The sequence below is a fragment of the Euleptes europaea genome, chromosome 21, assembly GCF_029931775.1.
Source record: "Euleptes europaea isolate rEulEur1 chromosome 21, rEulEur1.hap1, whole genome shotgun sequence".
Taxonomy (NCBI): Eukaryota; Metazoa; Chordata; class Lepidosauria; order Squamata; family Sphaerodactylidae; genus Euleptes; species Euleptes europaea.
This window is the reverse complement of record NC_079332.1, coordinates 5,661,881-5,689,553: the sequence shown is the minus strand read 5'-3', so window position 1 is coordinate 5,689,553 and position 27,673 is coordinate 5,661,881. Positions and strand designations below refer to the sequence as shown.

At 53.0% G+C, this 27,673-nt stretch overlaps 1 protein-coding gene across 1 annotated transcript; it reads right to left on the bottom strand.

The window, feature by feature from the left end:
• Positions 1–57: 57 nt before the first annotated feature.
• FSCN1 (fascin actin-bundling protein 1) lies at positions 58–27,673 on the bottom strand. The gene is made up of 5 exons (XM_056866455.1): positions 26,849–27,673; positions 5,431–5,587; positions 3,356–3,477; positions 1,633–1,800; positions 58–286 (listed from the first exon to the last, which is right to left on the bottom strand). Exons 1-5 carry the CDS (start codon positions 27,669–27,671, stop codon positions 84–86), a joined length of 1,473 nt encoding a protein of 490 aa, XP_056722433.1. The 5' UTR covers positions 27,672–27,673; the 3' UTR covers positions 58–83.

Here is a 27,673-nt window from a genome sequence, read left to right as displayed (position 1 = left end):
AAAAAAGAGACACCCCAAAATTGGCAACTGAAAGGGGAGGGGGAGAGGACAGAGCCAAGGGAAGGGAGGAGGCTAAAGTGCACTTAATACTCCCAAAGGGTCGAGGAGTCGATGGCGTCGGCCGAAGCTTTGAGGACCCCGGTGTGGTCGCCCTTCAGGTACTTGTTGTTCACCTTGATGGCCACCTTGTTATAATCGCAGAACTCGAAGAAGAAGTCCAGGGGCACGTCGCTGCTGCTCGTGACGGTGGACTCGTTGCCGACCATCCAGTATTTCCCAGTGGAATCTGCGAGCGGGGGAAAAGGGGAGGTCAGCGTCTCTGCCTAAACGAGCACGTGGCGGAACGGGGGTGTCCCCTGGTGCAATCCTGGCCCGAGGCCAGCAGCGGCCATACAATACGGAACCAAGAAGTGGGCACCCCCTGGCAAGCTTGTTTACCATGGCTATTTGATAACCAGGTGGGTGTATTCTGCACTTAAAACGCACACTCACAAATAATCAAAATGCTGCACTGTGCAAAGCCATTATACTGCAGTGTGATGCGGTAGCTAAAAAGGCAAATGTGATCTTGGGCTTCATCAACAGAAGTATAGTGTCCAGATCACGTGAAGTGACGGTATCGCTTTACTCTGCTCTGGTTAGACCTCACCTAGAGTATTGTATTCAGTTTTGGGCACCACAATTTAAGAAAGATGTAGACAAGCTGGAGCGTGTCCAGAGGAGGGCAACAAAGATGGTGAGGGGGTCTGGAGACCAAGTCCTATGAGGAAAGGTTGAAGGAGCTGGGTATGTTTAGCCTGAAAAGGAGAAGACTGAGAGGGGATATGATAACCATCTTCAAGTACTTGAAGGGTTGTCATATAGAGGAGGGTGCCGAGTTGTTTTCTGTTGCTCCAGAAGGTCGGACTAGAACCAACGGGTTAAAATTAAATCAGAAGAGTTTCCATCTAGACATTAGGAAGAATTTTCTAACAGTCAGAGCGGTTTCTCAGTGGAACAGGCTTCCTCTGGAGGTGGTAAGCGCTCCTTCCCTGGAGGTTTTTAAGCAGAGGCTAGATGGCCATCTGTCAGCAATGCTGATTCTATGACCTTAGGCGCACATCATGAGAGGGAGGGCATCTTGGCCATCTTCTGGGCACTGGGGGTGTGTGGGGGAGGTAGTTGTGAATTTCCTGCACTGTGCAGGGGGTTGGACTAGATGACCCTGGTGGTCCCTTCCAACTCTATGATTCTATGAACCTTTCTACTATGCAAGTTAAGGTGCACTCCCCAGATTAGTCCAGTTTTGCAGATCTTAATATTTTCTGTAATTCTTCTGGTACTGAGAGAGGAAAGGAACTCTGGTAGCCTCTGGAAATCTTAATCTGTCATTGCTCTGATTTCTCAGCAGTCAGGCATTGGCCACATACTCTGCCACTGTAAGGGCTAGTAACTTGTGCTGATTAATTTTGTTCAAGTAGACGTTCTTGGGAAGATGCTCAGCTCTGCCCTGTGTTCCTTATTCTCCCTTTGCAGAACTACAGCCACCCTTTACAGCAGTCAGGGACGAGCAGTAAATGGAAGGCAGACATGCCAGTTCTCCCAACCTGGGGGGTGAGGTGGGCCGGACGACAACTGAAAATAAGCACTTGCCTTTGATATTGTAGGCACCGTCGTTGAATTCCAGGTGAAAGACGTCGTAGGAGGAGCGATTCGAATCCAGGGTGCCGGTGACCTTCCGGCAGCCAATGAAACCATGCTCTCCCCGGAGGACGATGATTGGCCGGTTGATCAGTTTCATTAGGAAGAACTCCGTCTCACCTGATCGGTCAGGTAAAATAGAAGATATCGCCCTGAGCTTGAAGCGTCTGTGTGTGCATTCAGGCCACCCCGCAATAGAGTTTAATTTTTAAAGGGACTTTAAAAGGGGGCTCAGTCTTGGCTGGAAGCCATTTTATCTCCAAAGACTAAACATTAAGGAGCCCCGTGGCGCAGAGTGGTCAGCTGCAGTACTGCAGTCCAAGTTCTGCTCACGACCTGAGTTCGATCCCGATGGAAGTCGGCCTCAGGTAGCCAGCTCAAGGTCGACTCAGCCTTCCGTCCTTCCGAGGTCGGTAAAATGAGGACCCGGCTTGCTGGGGGTAAAGTGTAATTGACTGGGCAAGGTAATGGCCAACCACCCTGTAAAAGCATAGTCCGCCTAGTAAATTAACCCGGTACAGTACATCCGGTGAACTCTAGCGCCCGATAACTGGAGCTGCAGTTACTTAGCAGGGAGGGAAAGGAATTAATCGGTCCACGTTCTAGACTTCAGGCTGGAATGCTCTCAAGCCATGAACCAAGCAACCTCTGGCAATTCTGGCAAAACTATCCCCATGGCTACATTTTTTTAAATCCCACTTTTCTTCGACGGAACTCCAGTCTCGCTCGGTAAATCAGCCTCATCCTGTTTAAGGGATTATCAAGTCTGATCAGAAGGAAGCAGAGTAATGGGGAAGCTTTCCTGACAATCTGGCCAAGATAAGAAGAAGAGTTGGTTTTTACTTGCTGACTCTCTCTACCACTTAAGGGAGATTCAAACCGGCTTACAATCGCCTTCCCTTCCCCTCCCCACAACAGACACCCTGTGAGGTAGGTGAGGCTGAGAGAGCTGTGACTAGCCCAAGGTCACCCAGCTGGCTTCGTGTGCAGGAGCAGGGGAAACAAATCCAGTTCGCCAGATTAGCCTCCACCGCTCACGTGGAGGAGTGGGGAATCGAACCCGGTTCCCCAGATCAGACTCCACTGCTCCAAACCACAGCTCTTAACCACTGCACCCACCCTGGCTCTCTAACAGATGACTGTTGGATCCTCACCATTGGAATGCTGTCCCGGCCAATCCTTTTCCTGTGCCGTTTCGATACAGCGGTCTGCCTTGTAGCTACTCGGGCTGGTGTGGTACAGTCTGCTTCCGGGGACAGGCAGGAAATAGTCTGTGGCCCACTGTCCAAATATCCCACACCTGTTGGTTGCTGGATCCTTGCAAATGAACGCAGGGCTTGGCGTAACTTGGCCCAAAGCAGCAAAGCGCTTGCATTCTTAAGTAAGTTGGTTAAGCTACTGCTATGAACGCCTGCCAAGTATTCACTCTTGTATTGTAATTTTAATACGCATGGGGAGAACCTGAGAAATTCTAACCCCCCAAAATTGGATGATGAGACATCGGCGGCAGCCTTATCCGCAGCAACGTAAGGTCTCAGAGCAGAGGTACTGCCCCGCCCAACTTCCCCAAGCTCCTTTTAACTGGCACTGTCAGAATTGGAACCCCTCACCTCATGCACACAAAGGGCGATTTGTTGTGCCCTCCCCGCCGCCAATCATCAACCCAGGTTCTTACCGGCCGTTTCCACGCTGGCGGCGAGCTGCCCGTTCTTCTTGGCCGTCACATATTTGCCATTTGCCGCTTTCAGGGTGATACGCCGGTCGCGCCATTCGATGTCGAAGTAGCAGTTGGCATTCCTGCTGCGGCAGGCGGGGCAGTGGGAACAGCAAAGAGGGAGAGGGAGTTAGAATCCACACGCTTTCCCCAGGCCACCGAACCAAGGCAAAAGGGGCAGTTTTGCATGTTGTGCAGGAGGAGGAGGAGGAGAGTTGGTTTTTATGTGCCGAGTTTCCCTACCTTTCAAGGAAGAATCAAACGGGCTTACAATCCCCTTCCTTTCCTCTCCCCACAACAGACACCTTGTGAGGTAGGTGGGGCTGAGAGAGTTCAGAGAGCACTGTGACTTGCCCAAGGTCACCCAGCAGGCTTCATGTGGAGGAGCAGGGAAGCCAACCCGGTTCACCGGATTAGAGTCTGCCACTCATGTGGAGGAGTGGGGAACCAAACCGGGTTCTCCAGATTAGAGTCCGCCGCTCCTAACCACTACACCATACTGTGTTTGTGTTTCTCCTTTTGTGCAACTGTGCATGGGGTCCCAGAAAAGCAGGCCCGCAGGGCGGGAGTCTCCAAGCAGAAGATGCTCCTTCAAAAGTGCCACACTGAATTCCAACCTGGCTCAATTTTTGTGTGACATTTTAAAAGAGACAGATACAGGCGCTGGGTAATTCGAGATACTTTGCGAACGTCAGTTCCTAGAAGCCCAAAGGACTGTAGAGATGGTTTGATTCGGAGCACCTAACAGACCAAGAAGATTTTCAGGATATGAACTTTTGAGAGTCAACGCTCCCTTTGAAGGGATGAAGGGACCCTTGACTCTCGAAAGCTCATGCCCCTCAAATCTTGATGGTCTCTGAGGTGCCACTGGACTTGAATCTAGCTCTTCTGCTGCAAACCAACATGGCCACTCTTTGGATCTCCATAGATATGGCTTAGATCCAGGGAGCAGCTGCAACGGAAATCCAGACCACTCTCCGCCCCCCACTGCAGACAAGGACCTCTCAGCCGGCTATGGGAATCCGGAGGAATGCAGCTGCGAGAGGAGGCCCAGCGAGGAAACGCCACATGTTGTAAGCATCATATTCAGTAAGTAGCACACAGTGACCCTTGCCCGCTGAGCCTCTCGGTGCAGAACCCACGGTGGACTGCAGCAGATCCCAAGCCTACCCAAGGCCAAAAGTGGAATCTGCTTTTGCTGCAAGCAGGTAAACTTTTGTTTTCCGACTCAAGCGTTTTTGTTTCTGTCCCCTGAAAGTATCGTCCCCTCTTGTGCCTTTGTGGCCATATTTCCTCAGCTAATATTGCAGGGGTCCCTAACCTTTTTGAGCCTGCGGGCACATTTGGAATTCAGGCCCGGCGCGGTGGGTGCAGCGACACAATGGCGGCCGCAGGAGGCGGAGCCAGCCATAAAATGATCGCCACAGCTTAACTTCAGTAACATGGCGATCCCTGTGCTGTGGGGGCAGCTGCTGCCAAAGCAACATTTTTTAAAAATCTGCACAGCCAATCAAATCTCCAATAGCCGATCAGAAGCCTGGCTGGGCAAAACCTCTACCTGGGCCCGCCCTAGGGTTGCCAACATTCAGGTACTAGCTGGAGATCTCCTGCTATTACAAGTGATCTCCAGCCGATAGAGCTCAGTTCACCAGGAGAAAATGGCCGCTTTGGCAATTGGACTATACGGCATTGAAGTCCCGCCTCTCCCCAAACCCTGCCCTCCTCAGGCTACACCCAAAATACCTCCCGCCGGTTGCCAAGAGGGACCTGGCAACCCTAGCCCGCCCATTTCCTGAAAACACTTGGCGGGTGCAAGGAAAGGTGTCTGCGGGCACCATGTCAGTTACCCCTGTAATAATGGTTGATTTGCTACTTTTAATTAGCTCATCTGTTGTTTTTTACATAGCTTTGATATTTACTGCTGGCTGTTTTCTGTTTCAACTTGTTTAGCCATTTGTGTAATTGTTGCAACCTGTTTAAAATAAAAAAAAAATGAATACTTTTACAAGCTCGGTAGCCACACTACAGAAACTCACTTGGTCGAGGCAGTAGACTGCACCCCACCGTTCGAAGTGAGGGTCCAATATTTCCCAGTATAGGTCCTGAAGGTGCATTTCTTGGTATCTTTATTGATTTCCAGTTGGAAGGTTTCTTGGTCGCTCTCCTCATCCTGGTTGGCTGATAGGTCCATCCCTGCAGGGAACAGAGAAGTGGAACAAAGATAGTCATGAAAGTCCTGTCGGATGTCACAGATTCCTTCTCATGGCTTCTCCTACCCGAGTGCCCAAGCTGGGTAAAATTAGGCAAATAGGCCATATGCACAGGTCCACAGAAACTAGCATTTCTAGGCACAGACATCTTAACTTTTTGTGACATAGAATTATAGAATCATAGAGTTGAAAGGGACCACCAGGGTCATCTAGTCCAACCCCCTGCACAATGCGGGAAACCCAAAACCCCACACATACCACCACACACCCCCATTGACCCCTACTCCATGCCCAGAAGATGGCCAAGATTCCCTCCCTCTCATGAACTGCTTAAGGTCATAGAATCAGGATTGCTGACAGATGGCCATCTAGCCTCTGCTTCAAAACTTTCAGGGAAGGAGAGCTCACCACCTCCCGAGGAAGCCTGTTCCACTGAGGAACCCCTCTAACTGTTAGGAAATTCTTCCTGATGTCTAGACGGAAACTCTTCTGATTTAATTTCAACCCACTGGTTCCGGTCCGACCTTCTGGGGCAACAGAAAACAACTCAGCACCCTCCTCTATGACAGCCCTTCAAGTCCTTGAAGATGGTTATCATGCCCCCACTCAGCCTTCTCCTCTTCAGGCTAAACATACCCAGCACAGAAAGTCCCAAACACAGGCAGCTACCCCATATGCCTGTGTAATTGTTTGCGTGGTGAAGAGACTCAGGGCTGTAGTCCTTATGGCTGTAAAGGGGCTCAGAAGTACATGGGCAAGGCCTGGTGAAATCTTACCATCTGTGACGAGGGAAGGAAAGCCCTATGCCAATCTCAGCAAGCCCCAGTGTAACTCACAGAGGAGAAACAGACTGTCCTGCTCCATCCACGAGTCCTATTTGGGTGTTTGCAGAACATTCTTCTAGTCACGGGGAGGACGAACGGGACACATTTCTAATCTGTTTAGCTTGAGGTGTGTTGCTGTCTTTGTGTAGCGGTAGTGGAACCAAATCCGAGTCCAGCAGCACCACAAAGACAAATTTCCAGGGTATAAGCTTCCTTGAGTTAAAAGCTCACTTCGACAGAGCAAACTGTGATTCCCCCCCAAAAAAGTTTACACACTGGAAAATTTTGTTGCTTTTTGGAGCAATACTGGACTCACATTTTGTTATCTGTTTAGGAGCATATATACAGCCCTAAATGTTTGTTTGTTTGTTTGTTTACTTATTTATTTGGATTTATATCCCGCCCTCTATCCCAGCTGAAGCTGGGCTCAGGGCGGGTCACATCAACAATATATCATAAAATACAATGAAAACACTCAAGTCTCATACAATATTCATATAAAACCAGCAATTCTCGGTTACAATCCAATACAATGGAAATCAGACACAGATGGCGCTCAAATTTGGCACACAGGGTCGACTCTTGGCCAACTCGGAAAGGGCAGCCAGGCTCCCCCCACTTGATTAAAAAAAAGAGTGAGAGAGAGAGCAAAGTCCTCTAAAGTTAATGCTCAAATTCTTGAGCAGGGTCACTGAGAATTTTGTGGAGGGCAGAGGCCTCCCTCCCTGTCTCCATCTGCCCTCGAAGCCGTCAGGATAGACCAAACAGTTGTTCACGTTGGACAACACCCGAAGGGAGATGCTGAGTCAACAGATGCAGCCTCCGAAACTATGCTTCTGGGTGGGGGGGAAGCTCTCTTGCCTTGCATGCTTGGCAAGCTCCCCTCTAAATGGGAGTTTCAAGATTCCAGTTATAGTAGCAGCCCTACCATGAGGCAAAGGAGAGGATGTCGATTTTAGGAGCCACTTGACGCCAACAGGAAGGGCTCCGGGGCAAGCCCCGCAAACCACCAGGAGCCTCTCAGGGAGAGAGCAGCTCCTTTTGTGAGACCGGCATGGGAGAACTTCGCTCTGTGGTTGCATCCTGTTTGGTCCCCTGTAAAGAGACGGTTCCTTGACTGCTTAGACGCTTCTTATTGTGGCCGTCCCTGGGCCTTGAACCAGACAGGGCAGGACAGATCCAAGTGAGGCTGGTGGTTTAAGATCTGAGCCGCAAGGGAGCAGGGTCAAGAAGCAGGGCCTGATCCTAGGCATGCCTACACGCGTGCAAGAGCTCTCCCATTCTGTATGGCACAGCGACGCTCAGCCCCCGGAGGAAAAGCCAGCGTTAAGGGAACATCCCGGCTTATAGCCCACCCCAGTCAGTTTTCCCCAAGGCCTAATGCAGCAATATTTGGTTTGGGATTACCCCCATCCATCCTGTGCATTTGTATCTCCCCCCCGCAGGAACTAGCTTTACAATTTCGTCTCTGCAGCTGGGGTTCATTCACATCTGGGATGTGGAATTTCTGCATTCCTTGATGCATCAGCTCATCCAGCCAAGAAAGTTGGGGGAGGGGAGGGGAAGGGAAGCGGGAGTCGAAGGGAAGGCGAAAGGAAGCGTGTTCTGCTCCTCTCTTGAGTAAATAAGACACCTCTGTTAGTCTCTTGCCTTGAAAACCCCATAAGGGGTCGCCATAAGTCGGGGGCGACTTGACGGCACTTTACACACACACACACCTGTACAAAGCAGCCATGTGTGTCCTGAAGGGGAGTTGCTGCTAAACGTACAGTTACAGGGAGGGGAGAGAGACGCAAGCCACCATTTCTCAAGTACAAACTTATCATAGGCTGCATGCAAATACCCCAGAGCGGGTGAGAGGAATTTTACCAACCCTCCAGCGTTTCTAGATTCCTGACCAGATACAGATTATGGAGGTGGGGGGATCTTTAGTTGGCTTAAAATCTGGGTGGTAGATCCCCCTCAACTGCCTTGTGGTTGCATCAAGCCCCATGACATTCTGCCCCATTGATGCAGCAAACCACAGCTAGCATTTGCCAGGTGGGAATCCTACTTTGAAGCAAGAGAAGTGGGGGGGACCATGAAAATTTCCTCTCCCACCCAAAGTCCAGAAGGGAGAAAGAATCTGGAATGCAGGAGAAAACTGTCAGCGAGAGAGATCCGGGAAAGGAAAGGCAACCCGAAACGAAACAGCTGCAAGGAGACGGTGTGAAGAGATCTCAGCTTCCCACGGAATTCTTGCTTCGACAGCACAAACCAGCTGCCGGGCGGTTTTGGGAACAAGAGCTCGCCAGGAGCGCATTAGGAACTGGAGAGATGATTGCCGTCGCTTCCCATGATGGAGCGGAGAGATCCCCACCTTTTCTTCTATCGTGGGACCCAAACGCCACACAGATAACTATCCCCACTCTTCCACATCTAGTCAGACCGACCTGCTCGGCTTCAGCATTTCAGAGCCTTCAGGCCACACCCATCAGAGGTGTCTGTGAAGGCATGAAGTCACCCCACTTGGGCAGAGCATCTTCGGGACCCCACCCCCTTGCACAAGCAGAGGGATCACAGTTCATCTATTAAACCTTCGGATTTATGATTCGAGGCATACACATCCCCCTCCTGGGCCCGCCCAGCCTCCAGCCAGCTGGATCCAAACCCACTGCTGCAGGCGCTTGGTCATTGCTGTGACTCAACGGAAGAAGCTCTGCTCGGCATGCAGACATTCCCAGGCTCAATCCCCGGCATCTCCAGTTAAAAGGATCAGAGAGGAGGTGACGTGAAAGACCTCTGCCTGAGACCCGGGAGAGCTGCTGCCAGTCAGAATAGACAAGACTGACCCTGATATACCAATGATCTGATTCATTGTAAGGCAGCGGGGATGCCAGTCGCCTCCCCGTGTGGCTGACTAGGAGAGTGAGTGGAGTAGTGTCTTGGTCCCCCTCCTCATAGGGCTATGTCTCCTTGCCAGGTCATTGGCTTGCACTTCAACTGCATCACCGAGACAGAACACCAGCAGATCCTTAGACAAAGCAACAGGGGGGCTCGCTCTGTGTTCCCCCTCTCTTTGCCAAAGCTCCAAGTCATGTTTAAGTAAACTGAAGACTCCCCAGCGCCCGGACGACTCATCCACAGAGGCCACCCGAGCCCCTGCTTGGGTTTGGCCTCCTTCTTGTCAGAAACACCCACCCCCAGCGGATGGCCCAGGGTAGCCCGATCTCGTCAGACCTCGGAAGCTAAGCAGGGTCGGCCCTGGTTAGTACTTGGACGGGAGACCACTGGGGAAGTCCAGGATTGCTATGCAGAGGCAGGCAACGGCAAACCAGTTCTGTTTGTCTCTTGCTTTGAATATCCTATGGGGTCAGCCGCGACTTGGCAGCAGTTGCCTGTACATCCACCGGTGGTTTACCTCTGCACTGGGTGTGACCAGGTGTGCCATTCCCAGGGAGAGATGCAGCAGAATGAAGAAGAGTTGGTTTTTATATGCTGACGTTCTCTACCACTTAAGGGAGACTCAAACTGGCTTACAATCACCTTCCCTTTCCTCCCCAGAACAGACACCCTGAAAGGTAGGTGAGGCTGAGAGAGCTGTGACTAGCCCAAGGTCACCCAGCTGGCTTTGTGTGGAGGAGCAGGGAAACAAATCCAGTTCACCCGATTAGCCTCCACTGCTCATGTGGAGGAGTGGGGAATCAAACCCGGTTCCTCAGATCAGAATCCACCGCTCCAAACCACTGCTCTTAACCACTACACCATACTGGATCTCAGAGGCGGCTCCCCATCGCAAAGCGCTGTTTCCGCCTATCAGGAAGCATACCCAGAACAGCGACTCATGCAGAGACAGAGGCGAGCTCTTCTCAGGGTGGGAAACGGCTGCAGGTGCCGAAAACCTCTGGGCGCAAGAAGGAAGCATGCCTCCAGCTGAGTCTGAGACACAGTGGCTTACAGAACATGAACATCAGACGGATGATTGGGTCTGAGGCAGGGGCAGAGGAGGAAGACACCGAGACGGGCAGAGACTTTTCCAACCCTCCCCCCTCAAAAGCCAGATGAGGAATTGGGTTACATCGGCTCATCAGAAAGGAATGCAGCTGGAGCTCCAATGTAGCAGCAGTTCAAAGCACTGAAAACTGAGACTGTACAGAGGGGTCAAAATCATGCTAAAAACAGGCCCTGGTTGCTTGCGGGGGCTCCCTACTGCTTTGGCTAAGGGATTTCACGTGCCCCATCCTCTCGCCCCAGTGCCCAATTCCACTAGAAACCCTCCTGCACAAGAACACAGCAATCATGGCAAAGGCCAACGGCGCCCCTGGTCTAGCGCATGTTTGGCCTCAGGGCTACTCTAGCCTTGTCCTCTGGAGGCCATCTGACCATCAGACTCTGCTCCAGTTACTTACAGTAACATTAAAAAAAATATATCACAATGGGTAGCAGTGTTAGTCTGTCTGCAGCAGTAGAAAAGAGCAAGAGTCCAGTAGCACCTTAAAGACTAACAAAATTTCTGGCAGGGCATGAGGTATCTGAAGAAGTGAGCTGTGGCTCACGAAAGCTCACACCCTGGCAGGAATTAGTCTTTAAGGTGCTACTGGACTCCTGCTCTTTCCTGCTATTAAAAAATATGTGCAGACCGCCAGTTCCCTGTTCCTTCAACTCCCCTCCCTTCCCCCAGCCGATTCTAGTTTTGCCTGTCAAGACATTTTATAGGATGCTACGCCGCATCTGTCATCCTTTTCACGAGCACAGGAGCCTAATTTCCTGCCGCCGCTTTTTGGACAGCAGTTTTAAGCTTCCTGACCGCACAGCAGACTAACAGGAAGCCTGTCACTAATGCCTTTGGGCCAAGAGGCGTTTTTAGAAACTCAGCTAGAAGGGGGTGGGGGAGAGAGGTCTCTAAAGCCGTCTCCCCCCCTCCAGTAATTGCTAAGATCCTCTCTCTGCAATCTTTGTCAATGCCGATCTTCAGTGGCGCATATATGTACGGCTATAAAATTATGCATGGTTTGGAGAGAGTGGACAGGGAGAGGTTTTTCTCCCTCTCACATAATACTAGAACTCGGGGGTCATCTGCTGAAGCTGAAGGGCGAGAGATTCAAAACAGATAAAAGGAAGTATTTCTTCACACAACTCATAGTTAAATTGTGGAACTCCCTGCCCCAAACTGTGGCGATGGCTACCAACTTGGAAGGCTTTAAGAGGGGAGTGGACATGTTCATGGAGGAAAGGGGTATTCATGGCTACTAGTTAAAATGGATACTAGTCATGATGCATACCTATTCTCTCCAGGATCAGAGGAGCATGCCCTATTATCTTAGGTGCTGTGGGACACAGGCAGGATGGTGCTGCTGCAGTCATCTTGTTTGGGGGCTTCCTAGAGGCACCTGGTTGGCCACTGTGTGAACAGACTGCTGGACTTGATGGGCCTGGGTCTGATCCAGCAGGGCTTATGTTCTTATCGTTTCTCCACTACTGCGTGAGCAACATGTTAATAACATGAAACGGTTCTCTATTCAGGCAACCTAGATTCTGTGCAAGAAAATGTCTTCAGTCTCGTGGGGAAACGCTCCACTAACTATTAAGGCTGAGAGCTTTCAAACCTCTGGACTGGTCTTCACCAACCCACTTTGACAGGCCGCACCCGGTGTCCAGCGAGAAGGAAGGATGCGCTCCCATTTTTTCCTCCAGCACTCGTGTTGCGCCTACATGCCAGTTCGTCTAACTATGTGCAGCCTCTTCCCCACTGGCCAGGAAAGGCAGGGCACGTAACAACTGTGTATGGGGAGAAACGGCAGATGCTACTCTGCAGATGTGGGAGAAGATGTCTAGTCCCCAGAAGAAACAAATCAAGTGTTTTTCTTGAAGTTCTGAAAGGGAGACGATGTTTAGGGCTCAGCCCTTTTGGCTGCATCCCCACCACCTCCATCTCTTGGCAGTGAGATGTTCCTGAACGCCAGCAACGCTCGTCTTCCTTTTCACCAGCCCCTCTTTCCAGGAGCTGGATCCCCCAGAGCCCGCTGCAGATCACAGCGCCGTCAGACTGTAATTACCAGCTGTGTCAAGGTCAGGCAGAAGCCTTGAGAGAAGTCAGATGACTTCAACGAGCGGTAACTAAAGAGAAGCAAAGTGATAAAAGCAAGACGAGACAGAGGAGGAAGAAGCACGTCTTCGTAGATTTCAACAAGAAGATGTTGGATGAAGCTCTGTGGGAAGATTGGTCCTTTGGGTACCGCCATCCCCCACCAGCCAGCGTGGTTAAGAGCGGTGGTTTGGAGCAGTGGACTCTGATCTGGAGAACCGGGTTTGATTCCCCACTCCTCCACATGAGCGGCGGAGGCTAAGCTGGTGAACTGGATTTGTTTCCCCACGTCCCCTACACATGAAGCCAGCTGGGTGACCTTGGCAAGTCACAGCTCTCTTAGAGCTCTCTCAGACCCACCTACCTCACAGGGTGTCTGATGTGGGGAGGGGAAGGTGATTGTAAGCCGGTTTGATTCTTCCTTAAGTGGTAGAGAAAGTAGGCATATAAAAACCAACTCTTCTTCTTTTTCTTCTACCATGGGGCCAGGAAGACCACTGCCACAACAATCAACAGGACAGACTGATCACTCAGACGTGCCAGGCCAAGCTTCAACTGGATGTTCAGGGTTTGAAGCTCAAATTCCGTTGGCGCTTTCCACCATCTCAGGAAGCAGCTTTCAGCTTGCGAGGAAAACTTTGGTTCCCTGAAGGTGGTCAGTGGCAGACAAGCTTCCCTGGAAGGCAGTCTACCAGTTTTTACAGATCCGTGCCTGCTAGGCACACAGCTGCAGGTATTCCTGTATCCTAGGGTGCATGCTCCGTTCGTGCGGCACAACAGGCCATGCAAGAGCCCTGCCCAAACACCTAAGAGCACTTTCCTAAACCCTCTGCAGAAAAGCAGAAAGGGCAGAGAAGCTTAACGTTGCCGGTCTAGCAAAGCAGCTGCATGGCACCCCATGGTCACACCACAGAACCAGGGAGAGCCCAGAATGAGCCTTTCCAGAATACAGTCCCCAGGCATAGCTCTAGGCCCTCCTTTGACAGCCCAAACTAAAAACTACTCCACAGGAAGCTCTTGGTGGACGAGCTACGACAGCTCCCTGGCAGCAACGCGAGGCAAATTAATTGTTCCAGGGCACCCTGCTGCAGAAGCGCCGTGAGATGCCCCCCAAGGGGAACCCGCCGTGCAGCTGCGTCTCTGTACTCTGCTGGGACGACAGGAGATTGGAAACATGGGGCTGGGGAGACCTGGCTGGTACATATCAAACCAAGCACCATCTAGAGAATAGTGAACAAATTTGAATGAATGAATAACGAGCCAGTAAAGAAACAAATGGAGACCTTGGCTGAGCGACCTCCCAACCCAATGGAGACCTTGGCTGAGGGACCTCTCATCTGGAAGGCACTGGAGAAAATCAAACAGAACAGGCAAGGCCTCTCAACCCAATGGAGACCTTGGCGGAGTGACCTCCCAACCCAATGGAGACCTTGGCTTAGAGACCTCTCATCTGGAAGGCACTGGAGAAAATCAAATAGAACAGGCAAGGCCTCTCAACCCAACAAAGACCTTGGCTGAGCGACCTTCCAACCCAATGGAGATCTTGGCTGAGCGACCTCCCAACCCAATGGAGACCTTGGCTGAGCGACCTCTCATCTGGAAGCCACTGGAGAGAATCAAACAGAAGAGGCAAGGCCTCTCAACCCAACGGAGACCTTGGCGGAGCGACCTCCCAACCCAACGGAGACCTTGGCGGAGTGACCTCCCAACCCAATGGAGACCTTGGCTGAGCGACCTCCCATCTGGAAGCCACCGGAGAGAATCAAACAGAAGAGGCAAGACCTCCAGACAGCCTCCGCAGCATGATTCCAGGAAGCATCTGCAAGGACTTACTTTCTGTGTTTTCCAACGCACTTGTACATTGAAACACCAGTTGAGAAAGCACAGCTGTCACCGTAGAACCCTCAGACAATGGGCACCTGGAGGAGTGCACAGAGAGGATCTTCTCTGTGCCAGAATCCTACACAGGGAGTTTTCAAGGGAAGGTACTAGAAAAACCCTAGGTGATTTAGAGGAGCCATCCGTTATCTAATTCCACTTCCTGCTCTCTGAAGCAAAAGAAGAGCTACCCCCCTGCCAATCCCACCATTCTCAGGACACGCTGAGCAGCTTAGGCCAAGTGCAGTTTGTAGACGCCAGGCAGATCCGGGCCACTAGCTGCGTTCAAGCCAAGCGTTAACGACCGATCAGGTTTGCCAGGGTCTGGCGGGCAAGGAATGCCACCGGCAGAGAAGGCGATGACCCCAAGACCTGGCAGAGCCCGTGGGAGCGGCCACTGCTCCCTTCATCAGCCGCTCAGCCCAATTTTTAATGTTTGGGGCCAAAGGTTTGCTGAGGTTGCCAAGCTGTTTCTGCACACTTGCTCGGCAGAGGCCCCAGAACCCTAGCACGCATCAAGCACTCCTCAACAGAAGGAGGTTTGCCATCTTTGAGGAATGCTGGACCATTCCGATTCTTCACATCGCAGCCCCTACAGCGGGTACACCGGCGCCAACATTAAGCCAGCTGCACACTCATGCAGATAACGCAATTGTGGGTGGCGCTCGTTGCCAGGCTTACAGCAGAACAGAAACCAAGAGGGGCCTCAGCTTGGAGCCTCTGGTTACCACCTGTCGCTCCCCAGGAGCCAGAACGTTTCAGAACACCGTAGACAAGACTCAGAGAAAGGGAAGGGGCTGCGCTCTGAGCGTGCGCATGGTCGGCAGTCCGGGATCAAACGCTACACGAGCTCCCAGCAGGCACGACAGCCCCGGACCGTAGGCAGGCGCCCTCCGCTCGGCCTGGCTTTTTATTTGGTGCAGAGGGCTCGATGTCGAGCCACTCATAACCCAGGAAGCCGCTCCACACACACACAAAAGAAGATGATGAGAGGGAAGGCATCTTGGCCATCTTCTGGGCATGGAGTAGGGGTCATTGGGTGTGTTTGTGCGGGGGGGGGGAGTTGTGAATTTCCTGCACTGTGCAGTGGGTTGGACTAGATGACCCTGGTGGTCTCTTCCAACTCTATGATTTTATGGGGGGGGGGAAACACTCCACGAAGCATGCCTGCCTATATGCGTACACTTGATTCTCACATTTATGTCCCACTTTAATGCTTTAGACTGCTCAGGTGATTGAATGCACTTCCGCGCAAACGTTTCCTTTCTGCACAGGGAGCAGGGTTTGGGGAGGGGCGGGACCATAGAGCCCAACTGCCAAAGAGTCCAGAGCCATAGAGCCCAATGGCCAAAGCGGCCATTTTCTCCAGGGGAACCGATCTCTATTGGCTGGAAATCAGTTGTAATAGCAGGAGATCTCCAGCTAGAACCTGAATACATGAACACATGAATCTGCCTCATACTGAACCAGACCCTTGGTTCATCAAAGTCAGTATTGCCTGCTCAGACCGGCAGTGGCTCTCCAGAGTCTCAGGTCTTTCACACCACCTCCTCGCCTAGTCCCTTTAACTGGAGATGCTGGGGATTGAACCTGGGACTTTCTGCATGCCGAGCAGATGCTCCGCCACTCAGCCACGGCCCCTCCTCCAGCCTCCAGGTCACCTGTCCCATTTTGATCAGGCACCAGACGACTCAACGCCAATCAGATGCTCTACCACTGAGCCACAGCCCCTGGAGGTTGGCAATCCTACACCTGGAGGACGGAGACCCTAATTCACAGACGCATCCCAATTCTGAGCACCCTGCTTCTTCCAAGTCGGTACCGTCGCTCGGTTGGCTCTTCCTTCGAACGCCCGCTTTTTGAAAAACCAGACAGAGATGTTATTTTAAGCATCCCCAAATCCTCTGGCAGACACCAGCTCCATCACCTTCGACACAGCCGGGCCAGACGGGCAGAGAAGGGGCGTGGGTGCGAACGGGCGTCCGCCTCATCAGTCCTGCCTGGTTGCTACCTGCCTGACCCCTAGCAATGGAGGAAGCCACCGCCCGAGGCTGGAAATGGGAAACTGGAGCCGCGCTTGGGAGAGCTCCCCCTTCGCACCACAGGAAGCTGTGGGGGGGGGGGGAGGCGGCCCATCTGGCAGAAGTGCTGAAACCTGAGGAGGCGGCCAGTCTTTTCGCCTCAGGGATGTTTGCTCCCTTTTTTTACAAAAAAAGAGAAGGTTTCCTTGTTATAACAAGAGGAACCCCCCCTACCCCAAGCGGGGAGCGGTCTGGCCTGGTTAACTTGCACACTGCTCCGTCCTCAATCTGAAATCGCCTGCGGTCCTAAGGGATCCTGTGAGAGCCTGGAAGGATCAGGAGAAGGAGAAGAAGGAGAAGGAGAAGGAGGAAGAGGAGGATTAGAAGGAGAAGGAGGAGAAAAGGAGTTGGTTTTTATATGGCGACTTTCTCTACCATTTAAGGGAGACTCAAATCGGCTTACAATCCCCTTCTCTCCCCCTCCCCACAACAGACACCCTGGGAGGGAGGTGGGGCTGAGAGAGCTGTGACTAGCCCAAGGTCACCCAGCTGGCCTTGTGTGTAGGAAAGGGGAAACCAACCCAGTTCACCCGATTAGCCTCCGCCGCTCGTGTGGAGGAGTGGGGAATCGAACCTGGTTCTCCAGATCAGAGTCCACAGCTCTTAACCACTACATCATTCTGGCTCTCAAGGCGCCTCTCCTGCTGGAGGGGGGGAACGGGATGGACACGCACCTTTCTGGGGCAGGAAGGAGGCTGTCTGCACAGGTTATTAAGGAGCGAGGTGACTGATTTAAAAACGAAACGGCCTGCCTTGCCGGATTTATCAAACCGTAAAGCTTATTTACCATGATGGGGAAAGTTCTCCCTACCCTAAGCAGAGAGGCACAACCTGAGAGATTCTCCAAGCAATTGCCTCTTCCAATCATGGCAATCCTGGGGTAGGGTTGCCAACCTCCAGGTAATAGCAAAAGATCTCCTGCTGTTACAACTGATCCCCAGCCGATAGAGACCAATTCCCCAGGAGAAAAAGGCCGCTTTGGCAATTGGACTCTATGGCATTGAAGTCCCTCTTCTCCCCAACCCCGCCATCCTCAGGCTCCGCCCCAAAGATAGCGAAGAGGGACCTGGCAACCCTATCCTGGGGGCCTCCCCTGGTGCTTCGAGCGGCCCCCCGGGGCCGCGTCCCATTACCCACAGACCCAGCTCGCTTCCTGTGGGGAGGAGCGGTCCTGCCTCTGCCTCCCCCCCTCCCATGTACAAAGATGTATTTAAAGCCCCCCCTCCTCTTCCATCTTGCTGTGGTCCTATTAAAGGGGCGGAGGCTCGGCTGTAACGAGGGGCAGATGCTCGGTGGACGGCTACCATCTGCTATGCTCCACTACTAATTATAGAAGAGATGGGGGGCAGCTTGGCCCTTTTCGTTCAAGACAAAGCACCGGCTTGTTGTTGTTCTCCGCCTCCCCACCCCACCCCCAGGCTGCCGCCCCCAGCTGCATTCTTTGCAAACTTGCGCACTGGGAAGCCGAGCATCACCGTTTTGCGCAAGCGCACATTTGTAGGATGGGGCGAGGGGAGAAGAATGGGCGTGCCCTTCGGAAGGGTTTTTCCCCTCCCAGCCTGTTCTTCTAAGCGCTAGTCCTACCGCAAAAGTCTGGATCGAATTAGGGCTCCTTCGTGTTCTGCTGCAAGAGGCCCAGAGTTCGAAAGGCGAGGGGATTTTGCGTGCCCCCCCCCCCCGATTTCTGAACAGCAAGAATGAACCTGGAGGTAATCGAGCACAGCTGAATGGATCCCCAGCCTTAATTCATGGCAGCCAGACCACTGCGCCCCACCGCCGAGAGAGGAACGTCACACGGAATACGTTTCGCAGAAAGCAAAGCCCGCCTGCAGCGGCCATCGAGCGCCCTGTCGTGAGAAGGAAACCAGGGGGAGAAAATCACCACGTTCATGCTCACCTCTCAATTAGGAACAAGATATTTTTTACCTCGGGGTGGGGAGAAGAGAAATCCTGCCCCGGGAGCAAAATGTGTCTGGGCTTTGTGCCTAGCGAGTGGGCCACAGCCGTTGACTTCATGGCAGGGCAAGATCTGCCCAATGGAAAAAAGAAAAGAAAAAGAGATGGTTTTTATATGCCGACTTTCTCTACCACTTAAGGGAGACTCAAACCGGCTTACAATCTCCTTCCCTTCCCCTCCCCACCACAGACACCCTGTGAGGTAGGTGAGGCTGAGAGTGTGACTAGCCCAAGGTCACCCAGCTGTCTTCGTGTGTAGGAGTGGGGGAAACCAACCCAGCTCAGCAGATTAGCCTCCACCGCTCATGATCAGACTCCACCACTCCAAACCACCTCTCTTAACCAGTACACCACGCTGGCTCTCAACAGCTTGGTCAGGCCAGGAAAGAGATCCCCCTGCTCGTGGTTCCACAGACTCACTCGGCCACTTTGAATGTTAGATACAGCTCTGATGGGGGGGAGGCGTATCCCTCATTCCCGTTCTGGAAGGGGTAGAAAAAGACCAGAGGAAACTGATGCGGAAGGACCACGAGGAGAGGAAGGGGACAGGATGGTAGGGCAGCCTGCAGCCCTGCTGCCACGGCCCACCCCATCACCACCTCCCAAGACAACATCGGCTTCCTGTTCCAAGCCTAGGTGCTTCCCATTGTATCTCAGGAAGCTGCAAGAGGAAACCCAAGGCCACTGAACAGATGTTTAACACAGCAGGAGAGGGGGGAGGACAGGAGAGGCCGGCCGAAGATCCCTCTGCCGTCCTCCGGGAGTCAAAGGCTCTCCCTTTTACAATTGAGCAAAGATTGGTGGGGGGCAGGAAGGCGAGAGAGGAAGACCATTTATAGCTCTCTCGCAGGTATTTAAGAAAAGGAAGTGGAACAATGGGTAGAAGCCTGGAAAACAGAAGAATGGGTAGAGATTACCGGTGGTCAGCTTGGCTAGAGTGTACCATGGCCAAAGGGGGTTGACCATTCTCCTGCACTGGAAAGAAAACCTCCCTGAATAGGAGCACAAGATTAGCACGCCCGGGAGAAAAGTTTTCACAATCCTCTCAACCATTCACAGTTTTCCTAAGTGCAAAGAGGCCCGTTTCTTTACATGGGTTTGTCAAAGGTTTCCTCACCCACTGAGTTAAAAGTGATAGCACCCAAGGATGACTCTCCCCATGGGGTCTTGCTGAGCGTGAAGATCAGCCACTGGGAAAAGCTTTCGAGCAAGGCGGAATAAGAATTCAAGTAATATCGGAGTTGTCTTAGAGAGGGTATCACCCGCAGGGCTGAAAGCAGGATCGCTGTCCACTGATGTGTCGAAGCGCAGCTTCACAGGCGGCGGAGTTAATGCACAGTCTTCCAAACCGGATGACACAATTGGAAAATGGGCAGAAAGGGAATATGCCAGATGTTTCGAAGAGCTTAATCTGTGCCAGGAATCACCAGCTTCCACGCCCGCTTCCAGTACCAGGATTCAGCCCTGGACCATAATTGAATAAGAAATGGAAAATGCCCCCCAAGTTGCAAAAAGTGCATTTCTTTCACCAGTTCTTTCACCTGTACCCCTCATTTAAGGATTTTTTTGTGAGAGAGGGCAGAAGACCAGGGCAGCAGCAGAAGAGTTGGTTTTTATATGCTGACTTTCTCTACCACTTAAGGAAGAATCAAACCGGCTTACAAACACCTTCCCTTCCCCTCCCCACAACAGACACCCTGTGAGGTCGGTGGGGTTGAGAGAGTGTGACTAGCCCAAGGTCACCCAGCTGGCTTCATGTGTAGGAGTTGGGAAACAAATCCAGTTCACCCGATTAGCCTCCACCGCTCACGTCGAGGAGTGGGGAATCAAACCCGGTTCTCCAGATCAGAGTCCACCGCTCCAAGAAGGGTGAGCTGAAGCGCCAAGCTGTTTACTCTAGGGCCTGGGGCATGGTGGGGAGGGGCTGGCCCTGAGCTGCTAGTCCATTACCAGCAACGGGAGCAAACCCCCTCCTCACATCTGGATTTCCAGAGCAACAAAGGACTGAAACAGGAGCCTTCTGTCTCTCCCCCCCCCCAGCATCTCCGCCTCTGGTCCACAATCAACAATCCTGCCCTTGTTCTCCCAACCTCGCTCCCAACCCCCTCCCATCCAGACTAATATTTAGCATCTGCCCAAACCCCAGAATCCAGTCGCTCTCGTTGAGAGCAGCACGAAGGGCCGGGTGGTTTAGAGTCAAGGCAGGAGTCCCACGTTGTGAAAGACCTGGGGGGGGGGAGGATGACTCAGCTGCAGAAGCATCTTTTCTTGCAACAGAGACAAGGCGACATCCCACCATCCCCAGCTCAGAGAGCGCGGATAGCACTGGAACTAACAGGCTTTTGGGGGGGGATTGCTCGGACAAAGAAGGGAAGCGGCAGAATGTTCACAATGCATCCCTGGCTCACAAAAGCCTCCCCTTGTTCCGCGGCACAATGCAGACCGACCTCACCAAGGCGCTGATGGAGCCCACGTTGCCCTCTCGAGAACGGCCAGATGCTCTGCCATTTTGGAGCAATGCGCCGAATAGCCAAGGATCTGTCCCCCTCTCCCTCCTTACAGGGGCGGCCTTAGCCAACAGGGGCGGCTGCTCTGGGCCTTAAACTGGAAGCCCCCCCCCCGACCACCCACACCTCAAGGAGGGAGGGGAGGAAGAAGGGCAATCTCATCCCATCCCTCTGGAGCTCGGGCAGATCAGGGCACCTCGCTCAGGGCAAGGTCACATGAAGCTGTCTTCTACTGAATCAGACCCTTGGTCCATCAAAGTCAGTATTGTCCACTCAGACCGGCAGCGGCTCTTCAGGGTCTCCGGCAAGGGTCTTTCCCATCACTTTTGCCTAGTCCCTTTAACTGGAGATGCCGGGGATTGAACCTGGACCTTCTGCATGCCAAGCAGATGCTCTACCACTGAGCCACAGCCCCTCCCCAGGGCCCTGGGGTGGCAGTGAGTCTGAAGCCCACTCCTGGATGCTTGCCCAGGTCTCCAGAATGACCATGACCCCTCCTGCCTCCTTGCCCCCATGGACAATCGCAGGCACCTTTTACCAGGGAACCATATTAGGGAGAGAGGTGAAGTGGTGCTCATACTGCCAATCCATCCCCTCCAGGTATGTTCAACAGCTCTCAAAGAACTGCATCTGGGGCTTTCTCCTAGAACTCGAATCCAAAACCCCTTTGACGGACGTTCCGCAAGCTGAACCTGCAACCGTTCCGCAAAGCACACGCCTCTTCATCACCACATTGCAGCCTCTGCTTTGAGTTCAGCGGATGCCCTTCGCTCCAAGACCACACCCGTCTGGCACAGCTCCCATTCTGGGGGACGGGAATGGATGTTCTAGCAAGACTTCCACTGAAAGGAAGCACCGAGCCTACCTTAACAACCTAACTGGATCCAGCCCTCTTCCTCCAAAGGTGGCCAAACACGGACCTCTCTTCATTTGAAGTTGGTCAGGAAAGAAAATACCAAGACCACAGTTGCACAGCCCAGATAACCTACAAGAACCAATTGGCCACAATTCTTTGGTGTTTCCAGCACTTTGCTAGAAAGGATCGGGGCAGTCAGAAGGGGCCCCAGCAAAGGAACAGGTTTGCTGGAGCCCGTGCGCCATTAGGGAATGCCTAATGACATCGCACATCTCAGATCGGAAGGGGAGCCCCACAGGTCCAAAGCGCACCATCTGTCACCTGGAAGCATCCGGAGCACTGGATTGGTTTAGTTCAGACGTCACGGCTAGGAAAGCTACACTACGGTTTGTTGTAACGTCTGCCCTGACATACTGTGGATTGCCATCCACTGGCCAATCGGAATCCAGAACGTGCCACGATTTGTGCCAACGGTGGTCCAGAGCGACCTCTGAATGGACAAGCGATGGGTGGCTGCGACTGTTGCCCTGGCGTAAGAAGCCACCGCATCTCAGCACAAACTGACCAGCAGCTCTAAGGCGAATGTTTGCATTAGATTCTCCACAGCAGTTAGGGCGTGACCCAGTATCCGAGTTGAGCCCATCGCTCAGCTTACAAAAGAGCCTGGCAAGGTAGATCTGCCTTCTCCCCATCTTGCAATGTAGGCCAGGACAGAAGGAAGAATTTTCCTCGACATTAGGAATAATTTTCTAACAGTCAGAACGGTTCCTCAGTGGAACAGGCTTCCTCGGGAGGTGGTAAGCTCTCCTTCCCTGGAGGTTTTTAAGCAGAGGCTAGATGGCCATGTCAGCAATGCTGATTCTGTGATCTTGGGCAGTTCATGGGAGGGAGGGCATCTTGGCCATCTTCTGGGCATGGAGTAGGGGTCGCTGGGGATGTGTGGGGGAGATGGTTGTGAGATTCCTGCATGGTGCAGGAGGTTGGACTAGATGACCCTGGTGGTCCCTTCCAACTCTATGATTCTATGATTCTTGAAACCAAGATAAAGTGACTAGACAAAGAGCATCTAGGAAGTCTGTAGCAGCGATGAAATTCAACCACACCTCATTTCAGAGTGTCCCGCTGCAGGAACTTCACACCCGCATCCCACGGCTAGGGTTGCCAACCTCCAGGTACAAGCTGGAGATCTCCTATTACAGCTGATCTCCAGCCAATAGAGATCAGTTCACCTGGAGAAAAATGGCCGCTTTGGCCATTGGACTCTACGGCCTTGAAGTCCCCCTTCCCAAACCCCACCCTCCTCAGGCTCCGCCCCAGAAATCTCCAGGTATTTCCCAACCCAGCGATGGCAACCTTAACTCACGGCTCAGAAAGAAAGTAGCACCCTGGATGCTGTTGGCAAACAGAACTGTTGAGGTTACTCCTGTCTGTAGCCCGGCAGTTTCTGCAGCTGGTCACTCTGCACGCCCAGAGATTCCCAGAGGGCTTTTGCGCGCGCACAGAGTTGGCCAACGTGCTGCATTCTAACTCCCAAAGTCTGGTGTGGGGGGGAGAGAAGAAGGGAAGTCTGGACTTCTGCTGAATCAGCCCACAAGAAGCAATGCTGTCTTTGTATTAACTTCCATGTAGGTCATGCGCAGCTAGAAGTCAGCCACTAAACACAGATTTTCACTTAAAATCCATTTAACAGAGCTGTGCCAGGTTTGGGCTTTCCTTGCACGGTGCAGCTAAAAAAGCAGAACAAGGGATTCTAAAAAGGGACCGATGGATAGGGTTGCCAGGTCCTCTTCACCACCGGTGGGAGGTTTTTGGGGCAGAGCCGAGGAGGGCGGGATTTGGGGAGGAGGGGGACTTCAATGCCATAGAGTCCAATTGCCAGAGTGGCCATTTCCTCCAGGGGAACTGATTTCTATCGGCTGGAGATCAGTTGTAATAGCAGGGGATCTCCAGCTAGTACCTGGAGGTTGGCAACCCTACCGATGGACCCGCCTCACGGATGTACCTGCACGTCAGAGCTGTACCTGTGCGGCAAATCCCGCATGAGCGTAAAAAAGCACAGAACACTATGCTCAGTGCAGAATTTTTGGGAGTGGGGGGACACACCCGCACCGTAGCTAACCTTCCCCCCTTCCTTTAAAGCAAGCTTCTAGGCATGGTAAAAATAGCCAAGCGCATATGGCCGGGCTTTGGATAACTCAGCAGGCCTTGTGGGGGCTGGAGAAGATCTGTGGCAGTTGGGCTATATGGCTGCCACATGCTCCACATCTCCCCCCCCCCGCCCGCCCTGTGACTGGCAAAACCAGGATGAATCATGCAAAACCAAGGAAAATTATGCATCTCCTCTCGCTTGGCCCAGCTGCGCCTGGCTCAGAGTCCGGACTGCCTGAAATGCTGTCAAATTTTTTTAAAGCACAGTTCTACATACAACCCATCTCAGAGGAGTAATTGGGGAGGGGGAGCCTTTAAACCCCTTGGAGGAAAGGTGGCATAAACGTCCCGTGGGTGTAGTACATGCAGTGGCAGGTTCGCACCCAGCTAGGAAGAAGGGAAGAGAAACGATCATAGCTTCTCTCTCGGGATCAAGGCGGGCTGTCTAATGAGATTCTGTAAATCTTTACCCAGGGGGTGGGATTCAAGAAGTTAATCGCTGCCTCTTTCCGCTTGTTGCCTACATTTTTATTGTAAAAGAAAAGAAAAGAAAAGAGGAATCTTGGGCTGTGATGGAACGGGTCTTGCTCTGCCGAACGAGCCCTCTTTGATCTCCTGTTGAGTCAGCACCTTTATTTATATATTTAAAGATCCAGTTTGTAGGCTTGGGTCTGTACCCTTTTCGTCAAGTCGGATCCTGAGCCAGAAACGCTGAGAGAGAGAGAAAAGAACAACGGGAAGCATGACAGTGAATGCCCGCCCCAAAAATAGAATCGAGACATAAAATTTGTTTTTGTCTCAAACACAAAAGGCTTCCTTGGGGGGGGGGGAACCTTTTCAGAAAGGCAGTTTATTTAAGGGCTTGGATGGAGAGAGGCGTATCCCCCGCAACCCCAGTGCAAAAATCCAGTACCGTGTGAATTTAAAAAGGGAGAAGTTGGGACTTTAAAAAAGAAGAAAAATCCTAGATATCAGCAAAAGACACCCCATCCCCCATAGAACAGCGTGGGAAGGAGGAGGGATGGAATAGAAGCTGATTTGCTTCTCTGCAGTTCGAGAATTAGGCAAAAAGGGATTGGAGAGACCAGGTTGTCTTGCAGGAGGGAAAGGGTGCCCCTTTTTGTGTAAGGCTCACGTCCCCAGGGGCTTCAGCCAAATCCGGCCATGCCACAGGGCCCCTGGGATGCGGGGAGCTTATTCTGGCAATGCTCGGGGTGGGGTGGGGGAGGAATGGGAGAGGGCAGGAAGAGATTGGCGGGGCTGCTGCCCGCACAGCAGGTCGCCACAGCAGAGTGGAGCAAGGGGGGCAGGGCCTGGAGAAGATCAGAGAGGGGGATGGGGGCAGCGTGGCTGAATGGGCGGAGGGGAGGTGGCAGGGAAAGGAGGGGGGGAGGAACAGGCAGGGGAGGGAAGATGGCCATCTCCCACGCCTCCTGGCCTGTGCCAAGGTCAGCTCCGCAGCCCTGACTCGGATGGGGAGAGAGAGGAGGAAGAGCCGCCCTTTCTTTCACCAGAAACGGGTGGCTCTTTGCACAAAGACACCAGCAAGCTTCCAAATCGTCAGAGCACACCCTTGGGGGGGTTAGAGGGAGGGGATACTTGGCACCTGTCATTTGGGGCACTGGAGAAAGGGGCAGCCCAGGAACAGAGGCGAGAATGCCCAAAAGAAGGGGAAGGTGGCGATGGGGAAGCAGCCAGAGCCGCTGAAGTGGGTTGCAAGACGTCCACTCCTTGATGCCAGCCAACCTACATCAGGAGCATTTTAGAAGATTATCCCGTTCGGTCTCCTTTGGAGGCAACAAACCTGACAAAGGACTCAAATCTGTACCAGCTATTTCTGTTTTTTAGCTACAGACAGGGAAAGGATAGCAGAGGCTCCAACACAAAACAAGGCATGCTTTGCTCCCCCCACCCACCCCATTTATTGTACAAGACGGAACACACACACCCCGCAGCCCCCAATTTTCACATCCTGCCGCTTTCTATTTCACAGGGTTGTTTTTTTTTTGCAAACCGCCTTTCCATCGAAAGGTGACTTAGGTCAATCAAACCTAAGTTTCAGCCCACGGTTAGGAAGGAGGAGCGGGATTTGGTGTGATGAAAAAGAAACCCAAATTTGTGTGGTTGTTGTTTCACCGATTGTTCCCGGCCTGCACCCTCAAGCCACAACCAGCCTGTATGAACGGGGGCCTATCAAAACGGCAGTTCAACCTTCATCTCATTTCAGGGCGCACCAACGCCTCTACAGTCCACAAAGCTTTGCGGAGGAGGATGAACCTGCAAAACGATGCACGTGTGAATCAGCAACTCGGGGGTCCAGCCACAGAGACGAAAGAAGATGTTGCAGGGAGCTGTAAGGGAGCATTCTGCCCGTTTCGGGGCACCCCGGTGCAGATGTGGGCCCCATTCACGGGTGACCCACACAAAACCTGGCCTGAAAAGGACCAACCCTCAAAAGAATGCATGTGTGAATGAGCGACTCGGGGTCAAACTGCGAGGGTGAAAGAAGAAGCTGCAAGAAGAAGCTGTTTTTCCTAACAGAGCGGTTCCTGGATGGAACAGACTTCCTCGGTAGGTGGTGAGCTCTCCTTCCCTGGAGGTTTTTAAGCAGAAGCTAGATGGCCATCTGTCAGCAATGCTGATTCTATGACCTTAGGCAGTTCATGAGAAGGAGGGCATCTTGGCCATCTTTTGGGCATGGTCACTGGTTGTGTGTGTGTGGGGGGAGTTGTGAAATCCCTGCATTGTGCAGGGGGTTGGACTAGATGACCCTGGTGGTCCCTTCCAACTCTATGATTCTATGATAAGGGACCCTTCTGCCCATTTCTGGCAGCTAGGTGGGTCACATTCTTGGGCAGCCCGTGCAAACCTGGCAGAGGAGGAGGAACCCACCCAAGAACGCACGTGCGAACCGGCCGGGGGCAGCTTACCTTGCCGGACGGAGACGTTCCTGTCGTTGCCGGCGCGCAGGACCACCTGCGGGCAGCTCTGCTCGAGGACGAAGAGCTCGTCCTTACCCACCTTGGCGCTCTTGCCGGCCTTGAGGGTGCCACTGGGGCCGGAGGGGGTGAGGTACCGGCCCTGGCAGTCCCGGAAGGCCACCTTGCCGCCCCGGAACTCGAGGGTGTAGCCGGCGGCTGGCTCAGGCCGCTCGACCAGCTGCCCGTCGTGGCGCAGGAAGCGGTGGTCGCAGGTCTGGATGCAGTAGCGCTGGTCGTGGAAGAGGAGGGTGATGAGCGAGTCCACCCCCCAGGGCACGTCACGGTGGACAGCGATCTCGTCGGCGGTGGCACTGCGGTGGGCGTAGCGCTTGCGGGCCAGGCTGAAGATGGTCACCTGCGGGTGCATGGCGATGTGGACGCTCCACTTCTCGGCCGCCGAGATGCTCTGGGCGAAGCACGACAGGCGGTCCTCGGTGCCCCCGAAGAAGCGCTTGTGGGCTTCGGACTGGAGTGACCAGCGGCCATCGTCGTGGGCCACGATGCCAAAGCGGCAGTCGGCCGTGGGGGCCTCGGCCTCGCAGCGCACCTGCCCGTCCTTGTCGGCCGCCAGGTAGCGGCCCAGGTGGCTCTTGAGGAATACCACGCTCGAGTCGTCCCCATCCTGCTCCAGCGTCCAGATCTGCTTCTTCTTCAGGCTGGGCGCCGAGGCGTTGAGCTTGAAGCCGAACGCCTCGGCCGTCAGGTACTTGCTGCCGCAGTTGATCAAGCCGAATTGGATCTGGAGCGACTCCGAAGTCCCGTTGGCCGTCATGG

Bases quoted from the DNA above. Each gene is read 5' to 3' on its own strand.
- FSCN1 (XM_056866455.1), bottom strand. From the start codon at position 27,671: ATGACGGCCAACGGGACTTCGGAGTCGCTCCAGATCCAATTCGGCTTG. The intron at 3,478-5,430 runs GTGAGTTTCTGT...CTGCCGCAGCAG, and splicing joins CAGTCTACTGCCTCGACCAA to GAATGCCAACTGCTACTTCG. The intron at 1,801-3,355 runs GTAAGAACCTGG...CTGACCGATCAG, and splicing joins CGCCAGCGTGGAAACGGCCG to GTGAGACGGAGTTCTTCCTA.